This window comes from Coregonus clupeaformis, unplaced genomic scaffold, assembly GCF_020615455.1.
Source record: "Coregonus clupeaformis isolate EN_2021a unplaced genomic scaffold, ASM2061545v1 scaf0529, whole genome shotgun sequence".
Taxonomy (NCBI): domain Eukaryota; kingdom Metazoa; phylum Chordata; class Actinopteri; order Salmoniformes; family Salmonidae; genus Coregonus; species Coregonus clupeaformis.
The window spans coordinates 270,663-295,422 of NW_025533984.1; the positions used below are offsets into that span (position 1 = coordinate 270,663).

A 24,760-nucleotide genomic window follows, 5' to 3' on the forward strand; every position below is an offset into this window, starting at 1 on the left:
AAACCTTGTGAAGACTTACAGAAAACGTTTGACCTGTGTCATTGCCAACAAAGGGTATATAACAAAGTATTGAGAAACTTTTGTTATTGACCAAATACTTATTTTCCACCATAATTTGCAAATAAATTCATAAAAAATCCTACAATGTGATTTTCTGGATTTTTTTTTCTCATTTTGTCTGTCATAGTTGACGTGTACCTATGATGGACATTACAGGCCTCTCTCATCTTTTTAAGTGGGAGAACTTGCACAATTGGTGGCTGACTAAATACTTTTTTCCCCCACTGTTTTGCTGTTCTTCAAAAGGACACCCCTGTCCAAAATAATTCAGTTAATAGTCAGAGATCAGAGGAGCTAGAGGTGGTATAATATAGTAATAACATACTTAGGGTTTAATGGTCAGAAGAGATAAATGTAACAAAAAAAAAGAACTTTTGATGATACGTTTTTGTGCAAAATCGTCTGAGTCAGTCAAAACATTAGCTTTGAGTAATTTGATGATTGATGGATGGAGAATACATTTCCTGCAGCATGGTTTCTTGATCAACAGAGACACTACAGCAGCAATAAACATGGAAAAGTGAAGTGTTAGGGAATCTTTTAATACTAAGTACAATACAGAAAATGTGTGGTCCTAAAAGAAAAGGTGTATTTTGTGCCCTTGTCACCACGCCAGGCAGAGAGTCAGAGAGTAACACCAAGAAGAGGATGAGGTTATTATGACACAATCATTCTAGCCTCAATGAGAGACACTCATTGTAATCTTCAGCTGGAGATCATGAACAGGGTCTTTATGAAGGCTTTAAAGTGCAAAGAGTGTTCCTCCTTAGGGATGACAATGCACGCTCAAAATAACTTTCTCAAGTATATAGCTCTATAGCGCTGTGCATCCTGGAATCAAGTTGAATAGGAAGAACAGACTATAGAACAAACATCAATATTGTCTTTTCCATGAAAAATGTGGATTCAAGCTTATGAGGCAGGCTGGTGAGAACCCCCCCCCCCCCATAAAAAAAAAAAAAAGCCTTTAAAAGAACAATCCACATCCATCTTCGAACAGAATACATTTTTCCAGTTATGAAAAAAATCAAACCCAAAACTTCCCAAAGACTTGACTGGCTGACACCACGTGATGATGAAGACAGGTTAACGTGGTGAGACAGAGCAGCATGAGAGTGTCCAATATGCTGTAGTAGAAGAAGTGGTCCAATATGCTGTACCTGTGTCTAGTAGGTGTCCAGTATGCTGTACCTGTGTCTAGTAGGTGTCCAGTATGCTGTACCTGTGTCAAGTAGGTGTCCAGTATGCTGTACCTGTGTCTAGTAGGTGTCCAGTATGCTGTACCTGTGTCAAGTAGGTGTCCAGTATGCAGTACCTGTGTCTAGTAGGTGTCCAGTATGCTGTACCTGTGTCTAGTAGGTGTCCAGTATGCTGTACCTGTGTCTAGTAGGTGTCCAGTATGCTGTACCTGTGTCTAGTAGGTGTCCAGTATGCAGTACCTGTGTCCAGTATGTGTCCAGTATGCTGTACGTTTCCAGTATGTGTCCAGTATGCTGTACATGTTTCCAGTATGTGTCCAGTATGCAGTACCTGTGTCCAGTATGTGTCCAGTATGCTGTACCTGTGTCCAGTAAGTATCCAGTTTGCTGTACTGTAGCTCTTATGGAGCTTTACCAGATCTCTACCCCTCACCCTCTCACTTTCCCTGTGTGGAGAGCCTGTTGAGGCAGGCCTGACGGAAGGCCGGTCGGTCCCTCATCTCCAGCACACAGTCTCTCACCATCTCCATGAACATGGAGGGCCACAGCTTGTGGAGGGACTCCCCCTTCAGGTTGGTGTCAGATGCCCTCTGGACCAGATCCTGTATATACTGCTCCATCATGGCTCCGCGCTCCGATGATGACTCCATAGCACCCTCCTGAGGAGATCCAGGGAACAGAGGACGGTTAGCATGTACACTGGGGAGAGGAAGTCTCCATTGATCATCCTATTGGATGGTAATCATGCTACACTGTAAATAAGTGATCCTCAATTCTTCTCCAGGAGAGCCACTGTCTTCAATACTTTTATTGGCTAAATCAGGTGTTTCACTGCTCAAGGAGCAGGAATGAGGTTTACTGCTGTAAATGTATAAAACATGCCCTCAATAAATCTAATACAGTATGAAGCATCAGGTATACAGTGACAGGTAGTGCTGATGTCTGCAGTAGCAGAGTGAGAGCAGCCAGTCTATCCTGGTCCCAGATCTCTTTGTGCTGGAAGAGATCTGGGACCACCAGGCTAGACTGGCTGCTCCCACTCTGCTACTGCAGTCATCACCACTGGGACCAGGCTACAGACAGTGATAGTCTGACAGTGCTGACCTCGGGGCTCTCTGCTCCCACACTGCAGCAGCCTCTACTGGGGTAGTTGAACAGGGCTCTGCTCAGGCCCTCTCCCAGCAGCTTGCCGTTGTCACGCAGCTCCTCTGGGCTTAAGCCTGCACGCCGCCCACGCCCCTCCAACAGAAACTGCAGCTGACGCTTCCTAGAGAGAGAGGCAGGGAAGGAGGGAGGGAAAGAGAGAGAGGGGGGAGAGCGCGAGAGAACGAGAGAGAACGAGATCCAGGGAGAGAGAGAAAGAGAGAGAGAGATTGAGACAAGGGGGAAGTAGTTTCGGGGTGGGGGTGCTGTTTTTCTTGTTGCAGAAAAACAAATTTGACCGCGCTGAAGACGTCCATATCGGTCCGCTAATACAGGACTAGTAAAGGCCCAGTGCACTACTTTTGTGATTTTCTTTGACACTAAATGTATTTGAGTGTTTACCAGCATTTGTAACTTGAGTCTGATAATTATCTGTACAAAACAGTTAATCTGATAATACTTGTGGAATATAAAAATTATTGCTTGATATACAGTACCAGTCAAAAGTTTGGACACACCTACTCATTCAAGGGTTTTTCTTTATTTTTACTATTTTCTACAATGTAGAATAATAGTGAAGACATCACAACTATGAAATAGCACATATGGAATCATGTAGTAACCAAAAAAATGTTAAATACATCAAAATATATTTTAATAGCCACCATTTGCCTTTATGACAGCTTTGCACATTCTTGGCATTCTCTCAACCAGCTTCACCTGGAATGCTTTTCCAACAGTCTTGAAGGAGTTCCCACATATGCTGAGCACTTGTTGGCTGCTTTTCCTTCACTCTGCCGTCCTACTCATCCCAAACCATCTTAATTGGGTTGAGGTCGGGGGATTGTGGCGGCCAGGTCATCTGATGCAGCACTCCATCACTCTCCTTCTTGGTAAAATATCCCTTACACAGCCTGGAAGTGTGTTGGGTCATTGTCCTGTTGAAAAACAAATGATAGTCCCACTAAGCCCAATCCAGATGGGATGGCGTATCGCTGCAGAATGCTGTGGTAGACATGCTGGTTAAGTGTGCCTTGAATTCTAAATAAATCACAGACAGTGTCACCAGCAAAGCACCCCCACACCATAACACCTCCTCCTCCATGCTTTTCGGTGGGAACTACACATGTGGAGATCATCCATTCACCCACACCGCGTCTCACAAAGACACGGCAGTTGGAAACAGAAATCTCCAATTTGGACTCCAGACCAAAGGACACATTTCCACCGGTTTAATGTCCATTGCTCGTGTTTCTTGGCCCAAGCAGGTCTCTTCTTCTTATTGGTGTCCTTTAGTAGTGGTTTCTTTGCAGCAATTCGACCACGAAGGCCTGATTCACACAGTCCCCTCTGAACAGTTGATGTTGAGATGTGTCTGTGACTTGAACTCTGTGAAGCATTTATTTGGGCTGCAATTTCTGAGGCTGGTAACTCTCATGAACTCATCCTCTGCAGCAGAGGTAACTCTGGGTCTTCCATTCCCGTGGCGGTCCTCATGAGAGCCAGTTTCATCATAGCACTTGATGGTTTTTGCGACTGCACTTGGAGAAACTTTCAAAGTTCTTGACATTTTCCGTATTGACTGACCTTCACGTCTTAAAGTAATGATGGACTGTCATTTATCTTTGCTTATTTGAGCTGTTCTTGCCATAATATGGACTTGCTCTTTTACCAAATAGGGCTATATTCTGTATACTCCCCCTACACAACTGATTGGCTCAAACAAATTAACTTTTAAGAAAGCACACCTGTTAATTGAAATGCATTCCAGGTGACTACCTCATGAAGCTGGTTGAGAGAATTCCAAGAGTGTGCAAAGCTGTCATCAAGGCAAAGGGTGGCAATTTGAAGAATCTCAAATATAAAATATATTTTGATTTGTTTAACACTTTTTTGGTTACTACATGATTCCATATGTGTTATTTCATAGTTTTGATGTTTCACTATTATTCCAGTTTCTTGAAATACTTTGCAAATGTATACATTTTCATACTTTTTCGTACTAGTCCCCTGTGGGAATCTAACCCACAACTGAGCCACATCATCACAAACCACTTGATGGCTCAATGTACTTAATTACTGTATTGTGCATTGTTTATCTTCATGGTGATGGAAAGTCTACAGGTGCAAACCTACAGTAGATGACCAGCCTATGTAAAATACAGTAATGTACATTCACATGAAGTGGTTTGTAAGGATGGTAAATTAATATTGCACAAAAAGGGGTTGTTTTCCATGTTATTTGATCAAGAAAAATCTTTAATTTGATGTGGATGTTTTGTGTCTTTGCCCATAACTTTTCACCTTTTGATGTAAATGTTTGAGGACAGTGTTTTGTACTTTCTGGATTCAATTAGAATGACAATCACAGAGAAAGGGACAGGGCAACAACACTTACAATTCCAACTATTGAATCCTGCAAGATAGTGAAACAATGTTTTTGCCTGCGCTACAGACGTCTATATCGGTCCGCTAATACTAGTAAACACCCACCCACTGCACTACTTTTGTGAAAAAAATATTATTTTCAAATAATAATGTTTTTGTAATGACATTGTATTATCTTTTCAGATGTTTCACCCTCAGCACCCCTACATCTATGCAAGGGGGACAGGTGAGTTTGACATGTCTGTGGCATCTGGGCATTCAATAACCCTGCCAGGGGCAGTGCCATCGTCAAAGAAGGGAATAACAAAGTATCACAGTACTCGTTTCGACAAATAGTAAATGACATCACTCAATGCTCCGCATTAACACACCTGTCAAGACTCTGGTATCAGATACTATTACAGTAGGCGGTGCCAACATGAATTCCATGGAAGCCAAACAATTACTTACAATGAATTGGAAATGATAAAGTACTTCTACATAAATGTTGTTAATCTTTACAGCTTTTTCATCCGTTTTGTCAGTCGTATGGTTTTCAGCAGTAGGATTGGTACAGATGTAACCAGGATGAGAACATTAATAAAGGATGTTAGCTACATCAAACGTCCCTGTCCATCATTATTAATCTCATGAAATTCAGCACTGCACCAACATGTTCCAAACGCTGGTGCCAGAACTCTGGAATAGTCATTGAGGCGGAGGCTGCAGGCTAAAATACCTACTGGGATAAGTGTGTGTGGTTGTGTGTGGGAGACAGAGAGCCTGAACACTGTATGTGTAGGTGGGCAGAGGATCAACTGAGTGGTGTGTATCTATCAAACAGCCCCCATTCACCATAGCTGAGCATGTACTCTACTGTACAATGATACTGTACAGTAGAGTGGAGGTTGAAAGCAAACACCCCAGTATAACAGCCCACAACTCAACTTAATCAACTTAGAAGAAGGATGAACCACTCCTACATTGGGTTCATGACTCTTTTCTGGCCTCCAGTCATTAGTATTGTATCACAAATATGAATATCAATACTATCACCTGATGGTTCACACAACAGGACAAGCTGTCCCCCCCAAAAAATCCCTCTCTTCAGGCTTTTGGCCTTCTCTCATGTTCTAGGACTTTTGATTATGACTTGGTCCTCAACCGCAATACACCAAAAGCATAATAGCCATCATAGCCTTTGCTCTGGCTACCATCATAGCAATATCTACCCTACCCATGACCATATGTGTTCCCTCATGGAGTGTTCAAACCTAAATATGACTGTATAATGCATAGCTCAGGGTTATACGTCTGTACTGGATCTGAAACCATTCACTAATGACTGTAGTGCACTCCCATCCTAATTATTACAGGACTACACTCTCCATCTCTGAGGAGAGGTTTTCCTGGAAGGACCAAACTACAGGGAGTAGTGTGAGAGCACTGTGCACTGTGCAGAGGCTGAGGGGGGAAGTTTATACATTGTTTATATGGAAGGTTAAACCTTAATCAAATACACACACATTACTGGACTTAAAAGGTTAGGGCTGCTGCAGAGTACGTCAGTGGGCTCAGCTGGGGGAAAACAGGATGAATTCCATAAGGCAGCTCAACAAGAAAGTATTGTTTGATACTCAGACATTTCTTCCATGCTCCGCTCCAGAAGGCCCAGGGGTGTTGTGGGTAATTGTACAGAGCGAACCTGAAGGGACAGATTAGGGAACTGAACTAACTGCCATGCTCGTCCGTTTCTCACATCGAACGATGCAAACGACAGCTGCTAGGGACAGACATGCACTGGCCTGTCATCTCAAGGCCTCACACAGAAAGAGATATACAGTACATTTACAGTACATTACACATACCTGCGGCACACACAAGCATAAATATATACACATTCAAAGACATTCCAAAGCCACAGCCCTTGTAAAACAATATATTAGTCAGATACACATTACACACAAAATGCTCTGGCACTCATTCAACTTTTCAGAACATATTTTGCACTGTACCAACAAAAGTGTATTGTGATTCATAAAGAGGAATTAATTCAAGCCAACAGGGAAGTAGGGAGATTTATGACATGAATAACCGTAGGCTACATGTTTGATCTCCATGGAGTGGCCATCATATCAATAGCGTTTTCATCTGCCCTGTACCAGTCTATAAAAACACTCTTTATAAGATCAAGTTAATGTTCAAATAGTATTTCTGAAGGAGGTCGAAGTTCATGTTATCAACCATACTATACATATAAAATGTTTATTTGACAAAACTATGCATTATCATGCAATGTCAGCAGGTCACAGTGAATACCGTTTCACTGTTGATCTGAAAATAATGATCAGCTTCAGGCTATTGGTGTGGTCCTTTGTAGCTCAGTTGGTAAAGCATGGTGCTTGTAACGCCATGGTAGTGGGTTTGATTCCCGGGACCACCCATATGTAAAAATGTATGCACGCATGACTGTAAGTCGCTTTGGATAAAAGCGTCGGCTAAATGGCATACATTATTGTGCTTTCCATATCAGGCGTCAGGGAGTATGAGTTATGAAAGAGGAACTGGAACTGGAAGTCAGTAGAACAGCAGTTGGCCTTTTGTTTGCCAATGAACTTTTAACAGTATTCTCCTGACAGACAAGGCTCTGCTCGGGGCACTGAAAGAGACGCCACTACAGCAGGGCTGAGGAGGCGTGACCCCTTCAGTTCAATAGCGTGTTTTGCTTTGGATGGCTGTGTTTCAGTGACCAGGAATGATATAGTTGAAGAGCTGTTGGCTGGGGAGAGGAATGTGAACGTGAGGAAGGTACCAGGTACCCACCCTACCCCTGGGACACCGCTTCCAACCAACTCCCTATGGCTCCTCCATACCAGGCTTTGTCTATCCTTCACACACAGACTCATTAACATACGCACACACAGACACACACACGCACACAGTACACACATTCAAAAACACACTCAGACAGGTTCTGTAGAGAGCTGTACCAGGTGTGTGTAAGTCAGTGCCAGGTACCATGTGTGTGTTAGTCAGTGCCAGGTACCAGGTGTGGGTCAGTCAGCGCCAGGTACCAGGTGTGTGTTAGTCGGCGCCAGGTACCAGGTGTGTGTTAGTCAGTGCCAGGTACCAGGTGTGTGTCAGTCAGTGCCAGGTACCAGGTGTGTGTCAGTCAGTGCAAGGTACCAGGTGTGTGTTAGTCGGTGCCAGGTACCGGGTGTGTGTCAGTCAGTGCCAGGTGCCAGGTACCAGGTGTGTGTTAGTCAGTGCCAGGTACCAGGTGTGTGTCAGTCAGTGCCAGGTACCAGGTGTGTGTTAGTCGGTGCCAGGTACCGGGTGTGTGTCAGTCAGTGCCAGGTACCAGGTGTGTGTCAGTCAGTGCCAGGTACCAGGTGCTGTGGGTAGGGAGCTCACCTGGACTCCTCCAGCAGCACTAGCAGGCGGCAGCGCGGTGTCTCGGTGGCAGCGATATGACCCAGCGTCCCAAACAGACGCTCTGCAGAGATCACGTCATTCATGGTCACCTGGTGCACACACACAATATAAATGCAAACACATACACACAAATGCGCACACACACACAAGAAAAATGCCATCAGCTAACACCTTGTTTAGAACATTACAGCACAAAGATGCTGAAAGACAAAACATGTTGGTAGATTTTTTCTGAGTGTTAAAGGTGGATCCTACCTCCAGGCTGTTGATCTTGTGCAGGTTGAAGTGGTGCAGGCGGTAGATGAGGAAGGATCTCCACAGGGAAAGGCTGACTACAGGGTTCCCCTCTGGGTGGATGGTCAGCTGGTCCAGACGTCTCACCTGGGCCAGCGCAGCCAGCTGGGGAAGACGGCTGATGTTGGTCTCCAGGAAAATCAGGTGCTATATGGAGGAGACCATAATAAGTCAGTAAACCAGTTAATGAGTGACCATATCAGTATCCTTTGGCCAATGAGACCCCTCAGTTTAGAACTCCAACGTGTTACCATGGTAAGAATATGGCTCCTATCATAGTAGTGTTACCATAGTGAGAATATGACTCCTATCATAGTAGCCAATAAGAAGACACTTTATTGAACAGTATGTAATCTGTAGTAAATGTGTTCTCACAGATAGGTTGGGGAACTTGACCCTTATGCGTGGCAGTGTTGGCACGATCGCATCAAAGTGGATGTAGCGGAAGGCTATGACAGTGACGGCCCCTGCAGTCTGGACCCCCCAGCCTCTCTCCAGGGCCTCCAGGGCCCCGAGGCCAAACAGGCGCAGAGTTTCCCCATCCAGCTCCGCCAGGTGGTTGTCTGACAGGGAGAGGCTCTGCACGCTGGCACCCCCTGCCTCCAGGAGCCTGGAACACACAGAGAAACAGACAGTCAGCACACACACCTGTGAGGATGGGGACCTGATTTGTTAAGGAGGATGCCCAGCCCCCCCCAGCCCCTGGTAATTCGAAACATGATGGCGGCTCCCCAGGTACATTAAGTAATACCCACCTGGCCAACTCTCCACCCACCTGGCACAGTCACAAGTTTCCAGGATCCTCTGACTATCATTAAGACAAAGGTATCTTAGTTTACATGTGTCTGAATACATGGGCCAATCAGTGGAGGGGAGAGAAACAGCAGTGAGCGGGGTAATCAGAGCTAAGTGAATGTAACATTTGTCTTTCAATGCTGCCTAATTGCTTTCCATTCTCTGTGACAACAGTTGAAGTGCCCTTCCCCGATAAGGAGTCGTGAGAGTAGAGAATCAGGGTGAGTCTCAGGGAGACATGATCTCTCTGTCCCTGTTGGAGCCTCACTAGCTGCCCTGGGTCTCTCTGACCTATCTCCCTGCCTCCCAGTCTGCTGACACTCAGGAGACCTGCTGCATACCAGAGGATCATATGGCTGCACGGACCAGCAGTCAACACTAGCCATTAGAGTTCACACACCAACAAACTAATCAGTCTATTCATATTTTTCACCCTTTAGAATGTAACACCGCTGAACATGGAAAAAGAAAACACAAGGGAGGACTAATCCTGAGACTATTGAAGCTGTAATCCTATAGGCCAAGTCTTGTTGGGCTGATTGTTACAGAGTCAGGGGAGGGAAACAAGGCTTCTTTAAAAAGCCATCATTGTTGTCACACACCAAACCTGATCCCCTGGAGGTCACTTCTCTCTCTCTAGAGGACTGAGGACTGACTCCTATCCTCCTCTCATATCTATGTCTGCTGCACCTTTTAGTGCATCTAAGACCTGGCAAGATGCTGTCCAGGTAAGCAGAGACAGAGAACAAAGAGGGATCAAGGTCTGAGAACCTGAAAGAGGCTTTGTACTGTGAGCTAGAACAGGAAGAAGAGATGATACAAAGATGGTCAGACAAGTGTGCTGACCCAGAAAGAGAGGGCCGAAGAGAACAGGGAAGGTTCTGGTACAAAATAAGGTGTATTGGAACAGAGGAGAGATTAAAAAGTTGATTGACTTGTGATTATCATGTAATAACCATGGCAGGAAATTCCAAAGACCACTATCAAGGCCGCTGCTGCAGAGGGACACAAGGGAGCAGTTTGTTAACAAGCTGCAGCGTTACAGCTCTAGGGTTGACTCCAGCCCTAGGACACAGACAGGTGAATGTGAGCCAGAGAGATTCAGGACACCAGGGTTAAAGGTCACATAGCTACAGTGTTAAACCGTGTTAAGGCCACCATGACTGGTGGCCTTAATGGGACCTCCTGTGTGTGTGTGTGTGTGTGTGTGTGTGTGTGTGTGTGTGTGTGTGTGTGTGTGTGTGTGTGTGTGTGTGTGTGTGTGTGTGTGTGTGTGTGTGAGTGAGTGAGTGAGTGAGTGAGTGAGTGAGTGAGTGAGTGAGTGAGAGTCAGTGAACTGCCCATGGCTGCCTCAGAGTTCAGTCATTAACGCCTGCTGTAATACTCAATTTCCCCTCAGAGTTTTAATAACCTGGGAGAAAACCCAACCTTAACAAAACAACCCAGAAATTACATTAGCTAATAAACACAACCTCCGGATAATCCTAACATTCAGTACGAGCCGCTTCCAAGAATCCAGCAGTGACTGACAGAGTAGCGTCCAAATCAATCATGGAGAACAATTTTTCTAGCAGGCCTTGTTGCTGCCTACATATTAATATAAGACGACCCACCACGCGGTGGGTGTAAAACCCAATCTTAATTAAACAGTGTCACGTTTCAAGGAAGCGCCGCGTCTGACACCGAGGGGCAGGCGAGGAATGTGAGTGGTGATGTTAGAGCAAGGGGGTGCTACTGGCCACACGGAGGGAAGCATCTCGTTCTGGGAGCTACTATCTGGAGGTCTCCTCACTCACACACACACACTGGGAGACCCAGGCCCCATGGAGCGTAGCGGAGGTCTGGGCCAGCGATAGACAGACGGGCGCCAGTCAGTGAAAGACGGTGCTAATCTTCAGGACACGCCACACCTCTCAGAGGTGGCTTTGCCAAAGGTACTAAATCAAAAGCAGTTGGACAGACAGACAGAGACAGACAGAGAGAGATAGAGACAGACAGAGAGAGATAGAGATAGAGAGAGAGAGAGAGAGAGAGAGAGAGAGAGAGAGAGAGAGAGAGAGAGAGAGAGAGAGAGAGAGAGAGAGAGAGAGAGAGAGAGAGAGAGAGAGAGAGAAAGGAGACTAGGTAACATGTAGATAGAGTAAAGAAGAGTGATGGTAACTTTTCATCCCTTTCTGGGGAAGTCTGGAAGCATGCCATCAGCACACTCTGCACTGTGTCATGTATTGTTCCTGGTAATCACTCTTGATAGACTGCCAGGTGCCTCCAAATTCCCTCCTGAAACACTCCGAAACGTGCCCTCACAGCCTCTTTGAGGAAGAGGAGACACAAAGATGATCAAACTGAAGAAAGTCGAACTGTGGAAAACATTTCCTGATGTGTTCAGCAGCTCTGAACTAAAATTCTATTATCTGGAACTAATCCAGCAGGAACTTCAAAACGATGTCTGCCATTTCTGAGCAGCTATAACCCATCAATTTGACATGTAGTAGATGAGCCTACATGTGTCTCCAATTCTCTAGCTATGATAGACCCACATAAGAAACATGGTTATTTAGCTTGTCATGATGTGAGAAGAACCTTTCATAATTTTCTAAACTGAAAGAAAAATAAAATTGTTAAAGCAATTTCTCTATTAGCATGGTCGCAGATCTGTACAGTGTCTGCAATAAAGCATGAAAACGATAGTCAGATGAGTTGGCTAGAGCAGAAACAGATCTGGAATCAGGCTCTCTCTGTATATCTCTCCTGGCATGATATAGACACAGATCTGGAACCAGCCTATTTCTGTATATCTCTCCTGGCATGATGTAGACACAGATCTGGAACCAGCCTATTTCTGTATATATCTCCTGGCATGATGTAGACACAGATCTGGAACCAGGCTATTTCTGTATATATCTCCTGGCATGATGTAGACACAGATCTGGAATCAGGCTATCTCTGTATATCTCTCCTGGCATGATATAGACACAGATCTGGAACCAGGCTATTTCTGTATATTTCTCCTGGCGTGATGTAGACACAGATCTGGAACCAGGCTATTTCTGTATATTTCTCCTGGCGTGATGTAGACACAGATCTGGAACCAGGCTATTTCTTTATTTCTTTGGCATGATGTAGATGTAACATTTATTGAATGAAGTCTTGTGGTTTATTGAAGTGTTTCTGAGAGGTGGTGGCATCATATTTTATATCTCATTCCCACACTTCCTTCTCTCATCATAAGTAGAACTTGAAGATTGATGTGCTTGCCCCTCCACCTGTTTGGAGACCCAGCATGCCTCTGTATTTAATTAATATATACATAGGATGTGGGCACTGATGTCTCCCCTCCATTCTCTGGCCAGCCCCAATATTGGATTTCTGGGTAATAACTCTTCCCTCCTGTCATATCTCAAGGGAAACAAAAACGAATAAATCTTCCTCTAGTCTGCTCACAAAGAAATATAAAACAGAGGCTACCTTCCAGCAGTCGGACGGGCACACACACACCCGCAAGCTTGCTCCCGCATGCACGCACGCTCACACACACACTCACGGACAGACATTCACACACACACAAAACTCGCTAAGCACTCAGCGAGACAAGCCATTCTCCTATTCCAACTCTCATCCTAACACACTAAAAGGGGTTCGTTCCTTGCTCCATTCTAAATGCACTGTTGTGACACTCTGGCTCCGGGACTTTTATATTTGAGCCAGGGTGTATTTGTTTTGTTGGGGTTTGGTTTGGTTATGTTGGAATTTGGGTGTATTTCTATGTTTGCAGTTCTGTGGGGTTTATTTCTAGGTTTGGTCGATGACTCCCAATCGGAGGTAACGAGTGTCAGCTGTCGGCTCGTTATCTCTGATTGGGAGCCATATTTATTCTGATTGTTTTCCTGTGGGAATTGTGGGTTTTTGTTCCAGGTTCAGTATTTTGTCACTGTTGGACTTCACTATCGTCTTTTGTTTTGTAGTTACGTGCTTTCTTTATTAAAGTCATCATGTTCACTCAACGCGCTGCGTATTGGTCTGCTCCCTTTATAGACGACCGTGACAGAAAAACACACCATAAAAGGACCAAGCAGCGTGTCAAGCGGCAACAGGACCTACCTACACAGGAGTTATGGACGCCTATCAAGGATTCATGGACTTGGGAGGAGATACTGGATGGAAAGGGTCCTTGGGCACAACCGGGAGAATATCGCCGCCCTCGTGAAGAGCTGGAGGCAGCTAAAGCCGAGAGGAGGTGGTATGAGGAGGCAGCACGGAGTCGAGGCTGGAAGCCCGTGGGTACTACCCAAAAATTTCTTGGGGGGGGGCTAAAAGGGAGTGTGGCGAAGTCAGGTAGGAGACCTGCGCCTACTCCCTGGACTGACCGTGGAGAGCGAGAGTACGGGCAGACACCGTGTTACGCAGTAGAGCGCATGGTGTCTCCTGTACGCAGGCATAGCCCGGTTCGGTACATTCCAGCTCCACGTATCGGCCGGGCTAGATTGAGCATTGAGCCGGATGTCATGAAGCCGGCCCAACGCATCAGGCCACCAGTGCGTCTCCTCGGGCGGCTTACATGGCACCAGCCTTACGCATGGTGTCCCCGGTTCGCCTACATAGCCCGGTGCGGGTTATTCCTCCTTCCCGTACTGGTCGGGCGACGGGGAGTATACAACCAGGTAAGGTTGGGCAGGCTCAGTGCTCAAGGGAGCCAGTACGCCTGCACGGTCCGGTATTTCCGGCGCCACCTCCCCGCTCCAGTCCAGTACCACCAGTGCCTACACCACGCACCAAGCCTTCTGTGTGTCCCCAGAGTCCTGTGCGTCCTGTTGCTGCTCCCCGCACTAGCCCTGAGATGCGTGTCCTCAGCCCGGGACCACCAGTTCCGGCACCACGCACTAGGCCTTATGTGCGCCCCCAGGGTCCAGCATGCCCTGTTGCTACTCCCCGCACTAGCCCTGAGATGCGTGTCCTCAGCCCGGGACCACCAGTTCCGGCACCACGCACCAGGCCTATAGTGCATCTCGGCCGGCCAGAGTCTGCCGTCTGCCCAACGGCGCCTGAACTGCCCGTCTGCCCAACGGCGCCTGAACTGCCCGTCTGCCCAACGGCGCCTGAACTGCCCGTCTGCCCAACGGGCGCTTGACCTGCCCGTCTGCCCAACGGGCGCCTGAACTGCCTGTCTGCCCAACGCCGTCTGAACTGTCCGTCTGCCAAGCGCTGCATAAGCCGCCCGTCTGCCACGAGCCTTCAGGAGCCGTCCGCCAGACCCGGAGCCGCTAGAGCCTTCCGCCAGACAGGATCAGCCAGAGCCTTCCGGCCAGACAGGATCAGCCAGAGCCTTCCGCCAGACAGGAGCCGCTAGAGCCTTCCGCGCCAGACAGGATCAGCCAGAGCCTTCCGCCAGACAGGATCAGCCAGAGCCTTCCGCCAGACAGGATCAGCCAGAGCCTTTCGCCAGACAGGATCAGCCAGAGCCTTCCGCCAGACAGGATCGGCCAGAGCCTTCTGCCAGACAGGATCAGCCAGAGCCTTCAGCCAGCCATGAGCAGCCAGATCCGTCGGCCAGCCATGAGCAGCCAGATCCGTCGGCCAGCCATGAGCAGCCAGATCCGTCGGCCAGCCATGAGCAGCCAGATCCGTCGGCCAGCCATGAGCAGCCAGATCCGTCGGCCAGCCATGAGCAGCCAGATCCGTCGGCCAGCCACGAGCAGCCAGATCCGTCAGCCAGCCATGAGCAGCCAGATCCGTCAGCCAGCCACGAGCAGCCAGATCCTTCAGCCAGCCATGAGCCGTCCAGCCAGGATCCGCCAGAGCCGTCCAGCCAGGATCCGCCAGAGCCAGCCAGCCAGGATCCGCCATTGAGTCCGGTGCTGTCCCTTAGCCCGGTGCTGCCCCTTATCCTGGTGCTGCCCCTTAGTCCGGTACTGCCCCTTAGTCCGGTGCTGCCCTTAGTCCGGTGCTGCCCGTTAGTCCGGTGCCGCCCCTTAATCCAGTGGGGTTTAGTTGGGGGGGTGGTCATATGGAGGAGGCTACGAGGCGGATAGTGACTAAGGTGGGGTGGGGACCCACGACCAGGGCCAGAGCCGCCACCGTGGACAGACGCCCACCCAGACCCTCCCATAGACTGTATGCTGGTGCGCCCGGAGTTCGCACCTTTAGGGGGTACTGTGACACTCTGGCTCCGGGACTTTTATATTTGAGCCAGGGTGTATTTGTTTTGTTGGGGTTTGGTTTGGTTATGTTGGAATTTGGGTGTATTTCTATGTTTGCAGTTCTGTGGGGTTTATTTCTAGGTTTGGTCGATGACTCCCAATCGGAGGTAACGAGTGTCAGCTGTCGGCTCGTTATCTCTGATTGGGAGCCATATTTATTCTGATTGTTTTCCTGTGGGAATTGTGGGTTTTTGTTCCAGGTTCAGTATTTTGTCACTGTTGGACTTCACTATCGTCTTTTGTTTTGTAGTTACGTGCTTTCTTTATTAAAGTCATCATGTTCACTCAACGCGCTGCGTATTGGTCTGCTCCCTTTATAGACGACCGTGACAACTGTAAACATTTGCTCCTGTGTTAATTATTCTCCAGCTCTGGTCGGGCTGCTAATGCCAAACAGAGATGACATCATATGTTTCCCTTTACCTGCTGAGGGGCAGCGGCCCATTTCAGTCAACCCATATCATCTACCACTCCAGCTTGATGTGGAACATGGAACTTGAAAAGGTCATTGACAATACTGATAAACACTTACTGCATAAATACACAAATTCTAGCCAACTAGGTATAATTGCACAAGGTTAGCCAAAGTTCATGCCTCTGTGTGTGCCAAACATCACCATTTTGCCCTGACAAGTGCTCTGAAGTGATGAGGTGCAGTACTTTCACTGGGCGCATTCCTTTCAGCTAGTTTCTCAAGCACTAGTAAAATCAAACAATTCAACTAACCTGCAGATTGCTCTATCGCATCTATTCATGTTTATGTAGTTATTAATTAGCAGGACTTTAGTTGGGCCTCTCTCACATGCTCTTACAAAGACAATGATCCATGTGTCTTCACACAGCAGCAGCAGTAACGTGTGAACTGTCCCACGCTGATTTTTAGTGATAAATGTGAACATTCCCGGTCACTCCCAGGGAACAACAAATAGCATATCCAGAGCTAATGGATCTAATACTGCAGACGCCAGTGGTTATTTTTTCTCAGAAGCCCATGTTAATGTAAGCGATGTGGGGAGAGAGCAGCAGGCAGCCTCCAGGCCCTCCATCTCTCAAGGAGGAAAACCCTCCACACCAGGGGGTCCCCCTGCTCCCCCTGCCCCCCTCCCCGGTCTCAGAGCAGAACCAGATGTGGAGGACAGAGAGAGACAGGCCCAGTTATGCCCAGCATGTGGGAATGAAGAACCCTGTCTGTCTTGAGGATTAAGGAGGAATATACCGGGCCAGGACAGACTATCAATCCACAGATAAAGCTAATCATTCATGCTTTGATTTCACAAATTCATACCTCCACAGAGGCTGGTAATCCCTTACCATGGGATGATAGAGGGTCATAACTGTAGAGCATCACATCTATAAATCACTGCTCAGTCCATCTATCATCTCCTCTTCTATACTTTCAGGAACAGGAATATTCCCATGGGCATATTTACTGTAAAATATCTACTGTAAGACACCCAAAGTAGTGAAAATCAAGAATCACAAACATACACTTAGAGTCAAAAGTTTGGACACACCTACACATTCAAGGGTTTTTCTTTATTTTTACTATTTTCTACATTGTAGAATACGGTCAGTAAATACAGAAAATTTCAAGAACTTTTAAAGTTTCTTCAAGTGCAGTCGCAAAAACAATCAAGCTCTATGATGAAACTGGCTCTCATGAGGACTGCCACAGGAATGGAAGACCCAGAGTTACCTCTGCTGCAGAGGATAAGTTCATTAGAGTTACCAGACTCAGAAATTGCAGCCCAAATAAATGCTTCACATAGTTCAAGTAACAGACACATCTCAACATCAACTGTTCAGAGGGGACTGTGTGAATAAGGCCGTCATGGTCGAATTGCTGCAAAGAAACCACTACTAAAGGACACCAATAATAAGAAGAGACCTGCTTGGGCCAAGAAACACGAGCAATGGACATTAGACCGGTGGAAATTTGAGTCCAAATTTGTGATTTTTGGTTCCAACCGCCGTGTCTTTGTGAGATGCGGTGTGGGTGAACGGATGATCTCCGCATGTGTAGTTCCCACTGTAAAGCATGGAGGAGGAGGTGTTATGATGTGGGGGTGCTTTGCTGGTGACACTGTCTGTGATTTAGTTAGAATTCAAGGCACACTTAACCAGCATGGCTACCACAGCATTCTGCAGCGATACGCCATCCCATCTGGTTTGGGATTAGTGGGACTCTCATTTGTTTTTCAACAGGACAATGACCCAACACACCTCCAGGCTGTGTAAGGGCTATTTTACCAAGAAGGAGAGTGATGGAATGCTGCATCAGATGACCTGGCCTCCACAATCCCCCGACCTCAACCCAATTGAGATTGTTTGGAATGAGTAGGACGGCAGAGTGAAGGAAAAGCAGCCAACAAGTGCTCAGCATATGTGGGAACTCCTTCAAGACTGGAAAAGCATTCCAGGTGAAGCTGGTTGAGAGAATGCCAAGAGTGTGCAAAGCTGTCATAAAGGCAAAGGGTGGCTATTTGAAGAATCTCAAATACAGTGGGGGAAAAAAGTATTTAGTCAGCCACCAATTGTGCAGGTTCTCCCACTTAAAAAGATGAGAGAGGCCTGTAATTTTCATCATAGGTACACGTCAACTATGACAGACAAAATGAGGGCGGCAGGTAGCTTAGTGGGTAAGAGCGTTGTGCCAGTAACCGAAAGGTCGCTGGTTCTAATCCCCGAGCCGACTAGGTGAAAAATCTGTCGATGTGCCCTTGAGCAAGGCACTTAACCCTAATTGCTCCTGTAAGTCGCTCTGGATAAGAGCGTCTGCTAAATGACTAAAATGTAAAAATGTAAATGAAAAAAAATACAGAAAATCACATTGTAGGATTTTTTATGAATTTATTTGCAAATTATGGTGGAAAATAAGTATTTGGTCAATAACAAAAGTTTCTCAATACTTTGTTATATACCCTTTGTTGGCAATGACACAGGTCAAACGTTTCTGTAAGTCTTCACAAGGTTTTCACACACTGTTGCTGGTATTTTGGCCCATTCCTCCATGCAGATCTCCTCTAGAGCAGTGATGTTTTGGGGCTGTCGCTGGGCAACACAGACTTTCAACTCCCTCCAAAGATTTTCTATGGGGTTGAGATCTGGAGACTGGCTAGAGCCACTCCAGGACCTTGAAATGCTTCTTACGAAGCCACTCCTTCGTTGCCCGGGCGGTGTGTTTGGGATCATTGTCATGCTGAAAGACCCAGCCACGTTTCATCTTCAATGCCCTTGCTGATGGAAGGAGGTTTTCACTCAAAATCTCACGATACATGGCCCCATTCATTCTTTCCTTTACACGGATCAGTCATCCTGGTCCCTTTGCAGAAAAAAACAGCCCCAAAGCATGATGTTTCCACCCCCATGCTTCACAGTAGGTATGGTGTTCTTTGGATGCAACTCAGCATTCTTTGTCCTCCAAACACGACAAATTGAGTTTTTACCAAAAAAGTTCTATTTTGGTTTCATCTGACCATATGACATTCTCCCAATCCTCTTCTGGATCATCCAAATGCACTCTAGCAAACTTCAGACGGGCCTGGACATGTACTGGCTTAAGCAGGGGGACACGTCTTGCACTGCAGGATTTGAGTCCCTGGCGGCGTAGTGTGTTACTGATGGTAGGCTTTGTTACTTTGGTCCCAGCTCTCTGCAGGTCATTCACTAGGTCCCCCCGTGTGGTTCTGGGATTTTTGCTCACCGTTCTTGTGATCATTTTGACCCCACGGGGTGAGATCTTGCGTGGAGCCCCAGATCGAGGGAGATTATCAGTGGTCTTGTATGTCTTCCATTTCCTAACAATTGCTCCCACAGTTGATTTCTTCAAACCAAGCTGCTTACCTATTGCAGATTCAGTCTTCCCAGCCTGGTGCAGGTCTACAATTTTGTTTCTGGTGTCCTTTGACAGCTCTTTGGTCTTGGCCATAGTGGAGTTTGGAGTGTGACTGTTTGAGGTTGTGGACAGGTGTCTTTTATACTGATAACAAGTTAAAACAGGTGCCATTAATACAGGTAACGAGTGTGTCACGATCGTCTACGAGAGAGGACCAATGCGCAGCGTTGAAGGTGAACATAATATATATTTATTAACTGATCACACGATCAAAACAATAACCAACGATGCGTGACGTCTAAGGTTACAACACGAACAAACCTTAACGGAACAAGAAACCACAACACAAAGTGAAAAGACCGATAGTTAAATATGGCTCCCAATCAGAGACAACCAGCAGACACTCGTTGCCTCTGATTGGGAGTCACTCAGGCCCACATAGATATACAAACATAGACTTACATACCCTGGCTCAACATAACATAGTCCCCAGAGCCAGGGCGTGACAGTACCCCCCCCCCCAAAGGCGCGGACTCCGACCGCGCCAAACAACCACAACAGGGGGAGGGACCGGGTGGGCACTCCGCCTCGGCGGCGGATCCGGCTCCGGACATGACCCAGGCACGGGTTGTGCTGGACTGACGACGCGCACCCCTGGCTTGGTGCGTGGAGGAGGAACGGGCCTTACCAGGCTGACGACGCACACCGTAGGCTTGGTGCGTGGAGCAGGGACAGGCCGGACTGGGCTGACGAAGCACACCACTGACTTGGTGCGGGGAGCAGGAACGGGCGGACCGGGCTGACGAGCGCACCCCCTGACTTGGTGCGGGGAGCTTGTATGGGCCGAACTGGGCTGGCGACGCGCACCACAGACTTGGTGCGGAGAGCAGGAACGGGCCGGACAGGGCTGACGAAACGCACCACAGACTTGGTGCGGAGAGCAGGCACGGGCCGTGCCGGACCGACGACGCACACCACTGGCTTGGTGCGGGGAGCTTGGATGGGCCGGACTGGGCTGGCGACGCGCACCACAGACTTGGTGCGGAGAGCAGGAACGGGCCGGGCTGGGCTGTCGACGCACACCGTAGGCTTGGTGCGTGGAGTAGGAACGGGCCGAACCGGGCTGACGATGCGCACCCCTGACTTGGTGCGGGGAGCAGGAATAGACCGGACCGTACTGGGGACACACACCACTGGCCCTACACCGGGATCTGGAACGGGCCGGACCGGACTGGCAACACACGCCAGTACCTCTCGCCGTGCCTCTACATCCTCCATCCCCTCTTCGACCAGTGGCCCCCGTAACCTGGCGGCCTCCTCTGGCAACCCACTGGGCCGCTCTATCGCGGCCTCCTGCTGGTCCGACGTCGTGAGCCCCCCCCTAAAAAATTTCTGGGAGTCTCTCTTCCCCGTGGGCCAGGCCTCGATAATTCTCGCCCACCTCTCGCTCCTCTGCTTCCAATCTCCGTCATTCAGCTCCTCATTCGGCTTGACCCAGTCGAAGCTCTGCCTCCACTGTTGCCAAGTCCACCTACTCTGCTCCTCACTAGGCTGCTTGGTCCAGTTCTGGTGGTTTCTTCTGTCACGATCGTCTACGAGAGAGGACCAATGCGCAGCGTTGAAGGTGAACATAATATATATTTATTAACTGATCACACGATCAAAACAATAACCAACGATGCGTGACGTCTAAGGTTACAACACGAACAAACCTTAACGGAACAAGAAACCACAACACAAAGTGAAAAGACCGATAGTTAAATATGGCTCCCAATCAGAGACAACCAGCAGACACTCGTTGCCTCTGATTGGGAGTCACTCAGGCCCACATAGATATACAAACATAGACTTACATACCCTGGCTCAACATAACATAGTCCCCAGAGCCAGGGCGTGACAGAGTGGAGGACAGAGGAGCCTCTTAAAGAAGAAGTTACAGGTCTGTGAGAGCCAGAAATCTTGCTTGTTTGTAGGTGACCAAATACTTATTTTCCACCATAATTTGCAAATAAATTCATAAAAAATCCTACAACGTGATTTTCAGGAATTTTTTTTCTCAATTTGTCTGTCATAGTTGACGTGTACCTATGATGAAAATTACAGGCCTCTTTCATCTTTTTAAGTGGGAGAACTTGCACAATTGGTGGCTGACTAAATACTTTTTTCCCCCACTGTATCAAATATATTTTGATTGTATCCAATAGGTGTATCCAATTTTTTGACTGGTACTGTACATCAACTACATGAAACAAATAGAAACATTCACAGACAGAGAGGTGACAAACTGCACTTTTTACAGAGGTTATAGATGTAAAACACCATAAAATGGTTATTCTCTTTTATCCTATAGGATAATTGTGCACAACAATAAAAACCGGTTAAGGTTACACATAAGTAGACCACATCACACAGTATGGTGAATCACTTGAGCCCTAGCCTTGGCCCCATTTGTGACACAACCTGCTATAAGTGAGCCTATAAGGGAACTAGGGCCATGAAGGATTGCGCTGGTTGACACAGCCACAGCGTCCATCTCAGCCTGACCCCTTATAACTCACAGGCCTGGTATACAGTCCCTCCAGGAGACGTTTCAACATAGCTCCACACTCACATTAGGGGCTGCATGGGGGCTCAGCCTGGTCAGGACAGGCTGGGGGAATGGCCATATGGAGAACAAGGTAATGACACAGAGCGAAGGTCTGCTTCCATTCTCACACATACTGTACAGACACAGTCCATGAGACCCTCACAACAAAGTTAGCTAGCTAAGTAATGGGGCCCTGTGCAGTTTTGTGAAAAACATCAGTGTAGCAACTAACAAGTGTTAGAGGGTGAAATGTTGAGTGTGTAAACAGAGCGAACCATGTCTCTATTGAGGGAACTGTTATTGAAGAGGGATGTCCTTTTGTATGCTAGTGTATAGTGTAGACAGTCCACAGGAGGCTGGTGAAGGGAGGATGGCTCATAATAATGGCCAGAATGGAATGGTATTAAAACATATGGAAACCATGTGTTTGATGTGTTTGATATCATTCCATTAATTCCGTTCAAGCCATTACAATGAGCCCGTCCTCCCCAATTAAGGTGCCACCAGCCACCTGTGGTAGACACCCATCATCTGACACATATGGAGCCTGGGAGAATGAAACAAAATCCTCAATGTTTTCCAACCATACAGTTTTATTGGCTAAACTTGAAACAATTATAATGTGTGAACAATTATAATGGGACCATGTTTTATTGCATTGGAAGAATGTTTACATTCCAATATCCTATCCCCTGTGAGTATGTGTATCAGTGGAGGCTGCTAAGGGGAGGATAGCTCATAATAATGGCTGGAACAGAGCGAATGGAATGGCATCAAACACATGGAAACCATGTGATTGATGTATCTCATACCATTCCACCCATTCTGCTCCAGCCATTACCACAAGCCCATCCTCCCCAATTAAGGTGCTGCCAACCTCCTGTGATGTGTATGTGTTCCTGGGTGTGGTGTAGTACCAACTTGGGGTCTCGAGGACTGTTGGGGCGACTGGTGGAGCGTAACCGGTTCTCATTGCCCCCTGTTGGCCTGTCCGGAGCCGACACTGGACTCACCCGTCTGGCAGAACAGAAAACATAGTATGTATACCTCTAAAACAGTCCTGCAACTATAACTACTGTCTTCCAGAGCCCAAAGTGCCACCCCTACGCATGGCCCCTCCCCCCTAACGTTACCTGAGCTGCTCATCCGGAGAAGGCTCCTGTGCAAGGCCATTGGTCTGGGCGGGGCTGTGGGCGGGGCTGGCCTCTGGGCTGACTTCCTCCTTGGCCCCGTTCTGAGCCGGGAGCTCCAGGCAGGCCCTGACCCCCTCCCACTGCAGTGCTGCATTACGGATGGCCAGACGCCGCTTCTCCTGCACACACACATAAACACACGCAGACAGGCACACACACGAGCGCACACATGCACAAGCACACATGGATGCACACACACACACACACGGGGAACAGAGCAGGGTTCAGTTGGCATTGGTCCTCAGCAGGGCACACTGAGGACACGATGAGTTTATGAAACTGACCATCTCTCTCCTGCTACAGCCTACAGACAAAGATATTCCACCTGCCTTGCTTGTCACTGCGGAGTCCTGAGACTTGAGTCCAAGTTGAGTGTAGAACTGCTGAGGCGCAACATGAGCAGGACTCTATGGACACAAATACACATTTACTGTTTAACTTCAAAAAATAAAACTTCAAATGTTATTCTAACTGATAGACTGTCACTTAGCCTACAGTACCTACAAACATGCCTATCTTACCAATACCTAGTCTCCCACAGTTACAAAGGCTCTGTTGTAATAAAAAGGTACAATTTGTGTGTGCTGGATAGGCAGGGCCGGATTACCGAACGGGCACGCAGGGCACATGCCGCAGGGCCCCCGACCTCTTGATTTTGTTCTTTTTTTGCCATTATTCAGTTCCGTTTCGATACACGCAGGTATGGAATGGAATGCTCCACTCACACACATGGGACGGCTGGCAAACAGGATCCATAGTGGATCATTCTGAGACTACATGAAAACCTTACGGAACATTCCATTTATCATTATTTCCTCAACTAGCTCAATTAGCTGGCTTGGATTACACACAGACAATTAAACTCCCTCCAGACCCCCAGCCGATCTCTCAGCATGGATCAGTCAATGCAGCAGGAAGGCAGGAACACACACACGCAATATACACTGAGTGTAGAAAACATTAGGAACACCTTCCTAATATTGAGCTGAACACCTTCCTAATATTGAGCTGTACCCCTTTTTGCCCTTTAGAACAGCCTCAATTCGCTGGAGCATAGACTCTACAAGGTGTCGAAAGCTAAACTACCATACCCCATTCAAAGGCACTTAAATCTTTTGTCTTGCCCATTCACCAATTGAATGGCACACATACACAATCCATGTCTCAAAGGCTTAAAAATCCTTCTTTAACCTGTCTCCTCCCCTTCATCTACACTGTTTGTAGTGGATTTAACAAGTGACATCAATAAGGGATTATAGCATTCACCTGGTCAGTCTATGTCCTGGAAAGAGCAGATGTTCCTAATGTTTTGTACACTCAGTATAGATACAGTACAGTATGCATTCTCTAACACATACAGTACAGTACAGATACATAATGATTGAACAAGCATGTTTTGGTGATTTGAACTGAAATCATAAACAGTCTCAAACAAAGGTTGGTGGCACCTGATATTCTACAAGAGGAGCACTTAGAAACCCTGTAGTTAGAACAGTTATTGTGAGGAACACTTAGGGAAGAGAAAATAGAGGAAAAAAGACAAATGACTATTGAAGTGGATTGAAACACTTTGAGAATTGTAGCTACAGTCACTGTTATTTGAGCCCCCTTGGAAACGTAACTGCGTCAAAATCGAAACATTTGAAACTTTTTTTTAA

General features: G+C 47.2%; 1 protein-coding gene across 1 annotated transcript in view; it reads right to left on the reverse strand.

The window, feature by feature from the left end:
* Positions 1–341: 341 nt before the first annotated feature.
* The window catches only part of LOC121583011 (leucine-rich repeat-containing protein 49), a 42,992-nt gene continuing 18,573 nt past the window's right edge, over positions 342–24,760 (reverse strand). Inside the window, exons 8-15 of the mRNA XM_041899220.2 lie at positions 23,432–23,509; positions 23,043–23,221; positions 22,831–22,926; positions 8,874–9,108; positions 8,460–8,645; positions 8,184–8,293; positions 2,364–2,526; positions 342–1,918 (exon numbers count right to left, since the gene is read on the reverse strand). Coding sequence (XP_041755154.1) covers positions 1,697–1,918; positions 2,364–2,526; positions 8,184–8,293; positions 8,460–8,645; positions 8,874–9,108; positions 22,831–22,926; positions 23,043–23,221; positions 23,432–23,509 — 1,269 coding nt within the window. The 3' untranslated portion in view covers positions 342–1,696. The remainder of the gene's footprint in view (positions 1,919–2,363; positions 2,527–8,183; positions 8,294–8,459; positions 8,646–8,873; positions 9,109–22,830; positions 22,927–23,042; positions 23,222–23,431; positions 23,510–24,760) is intronic.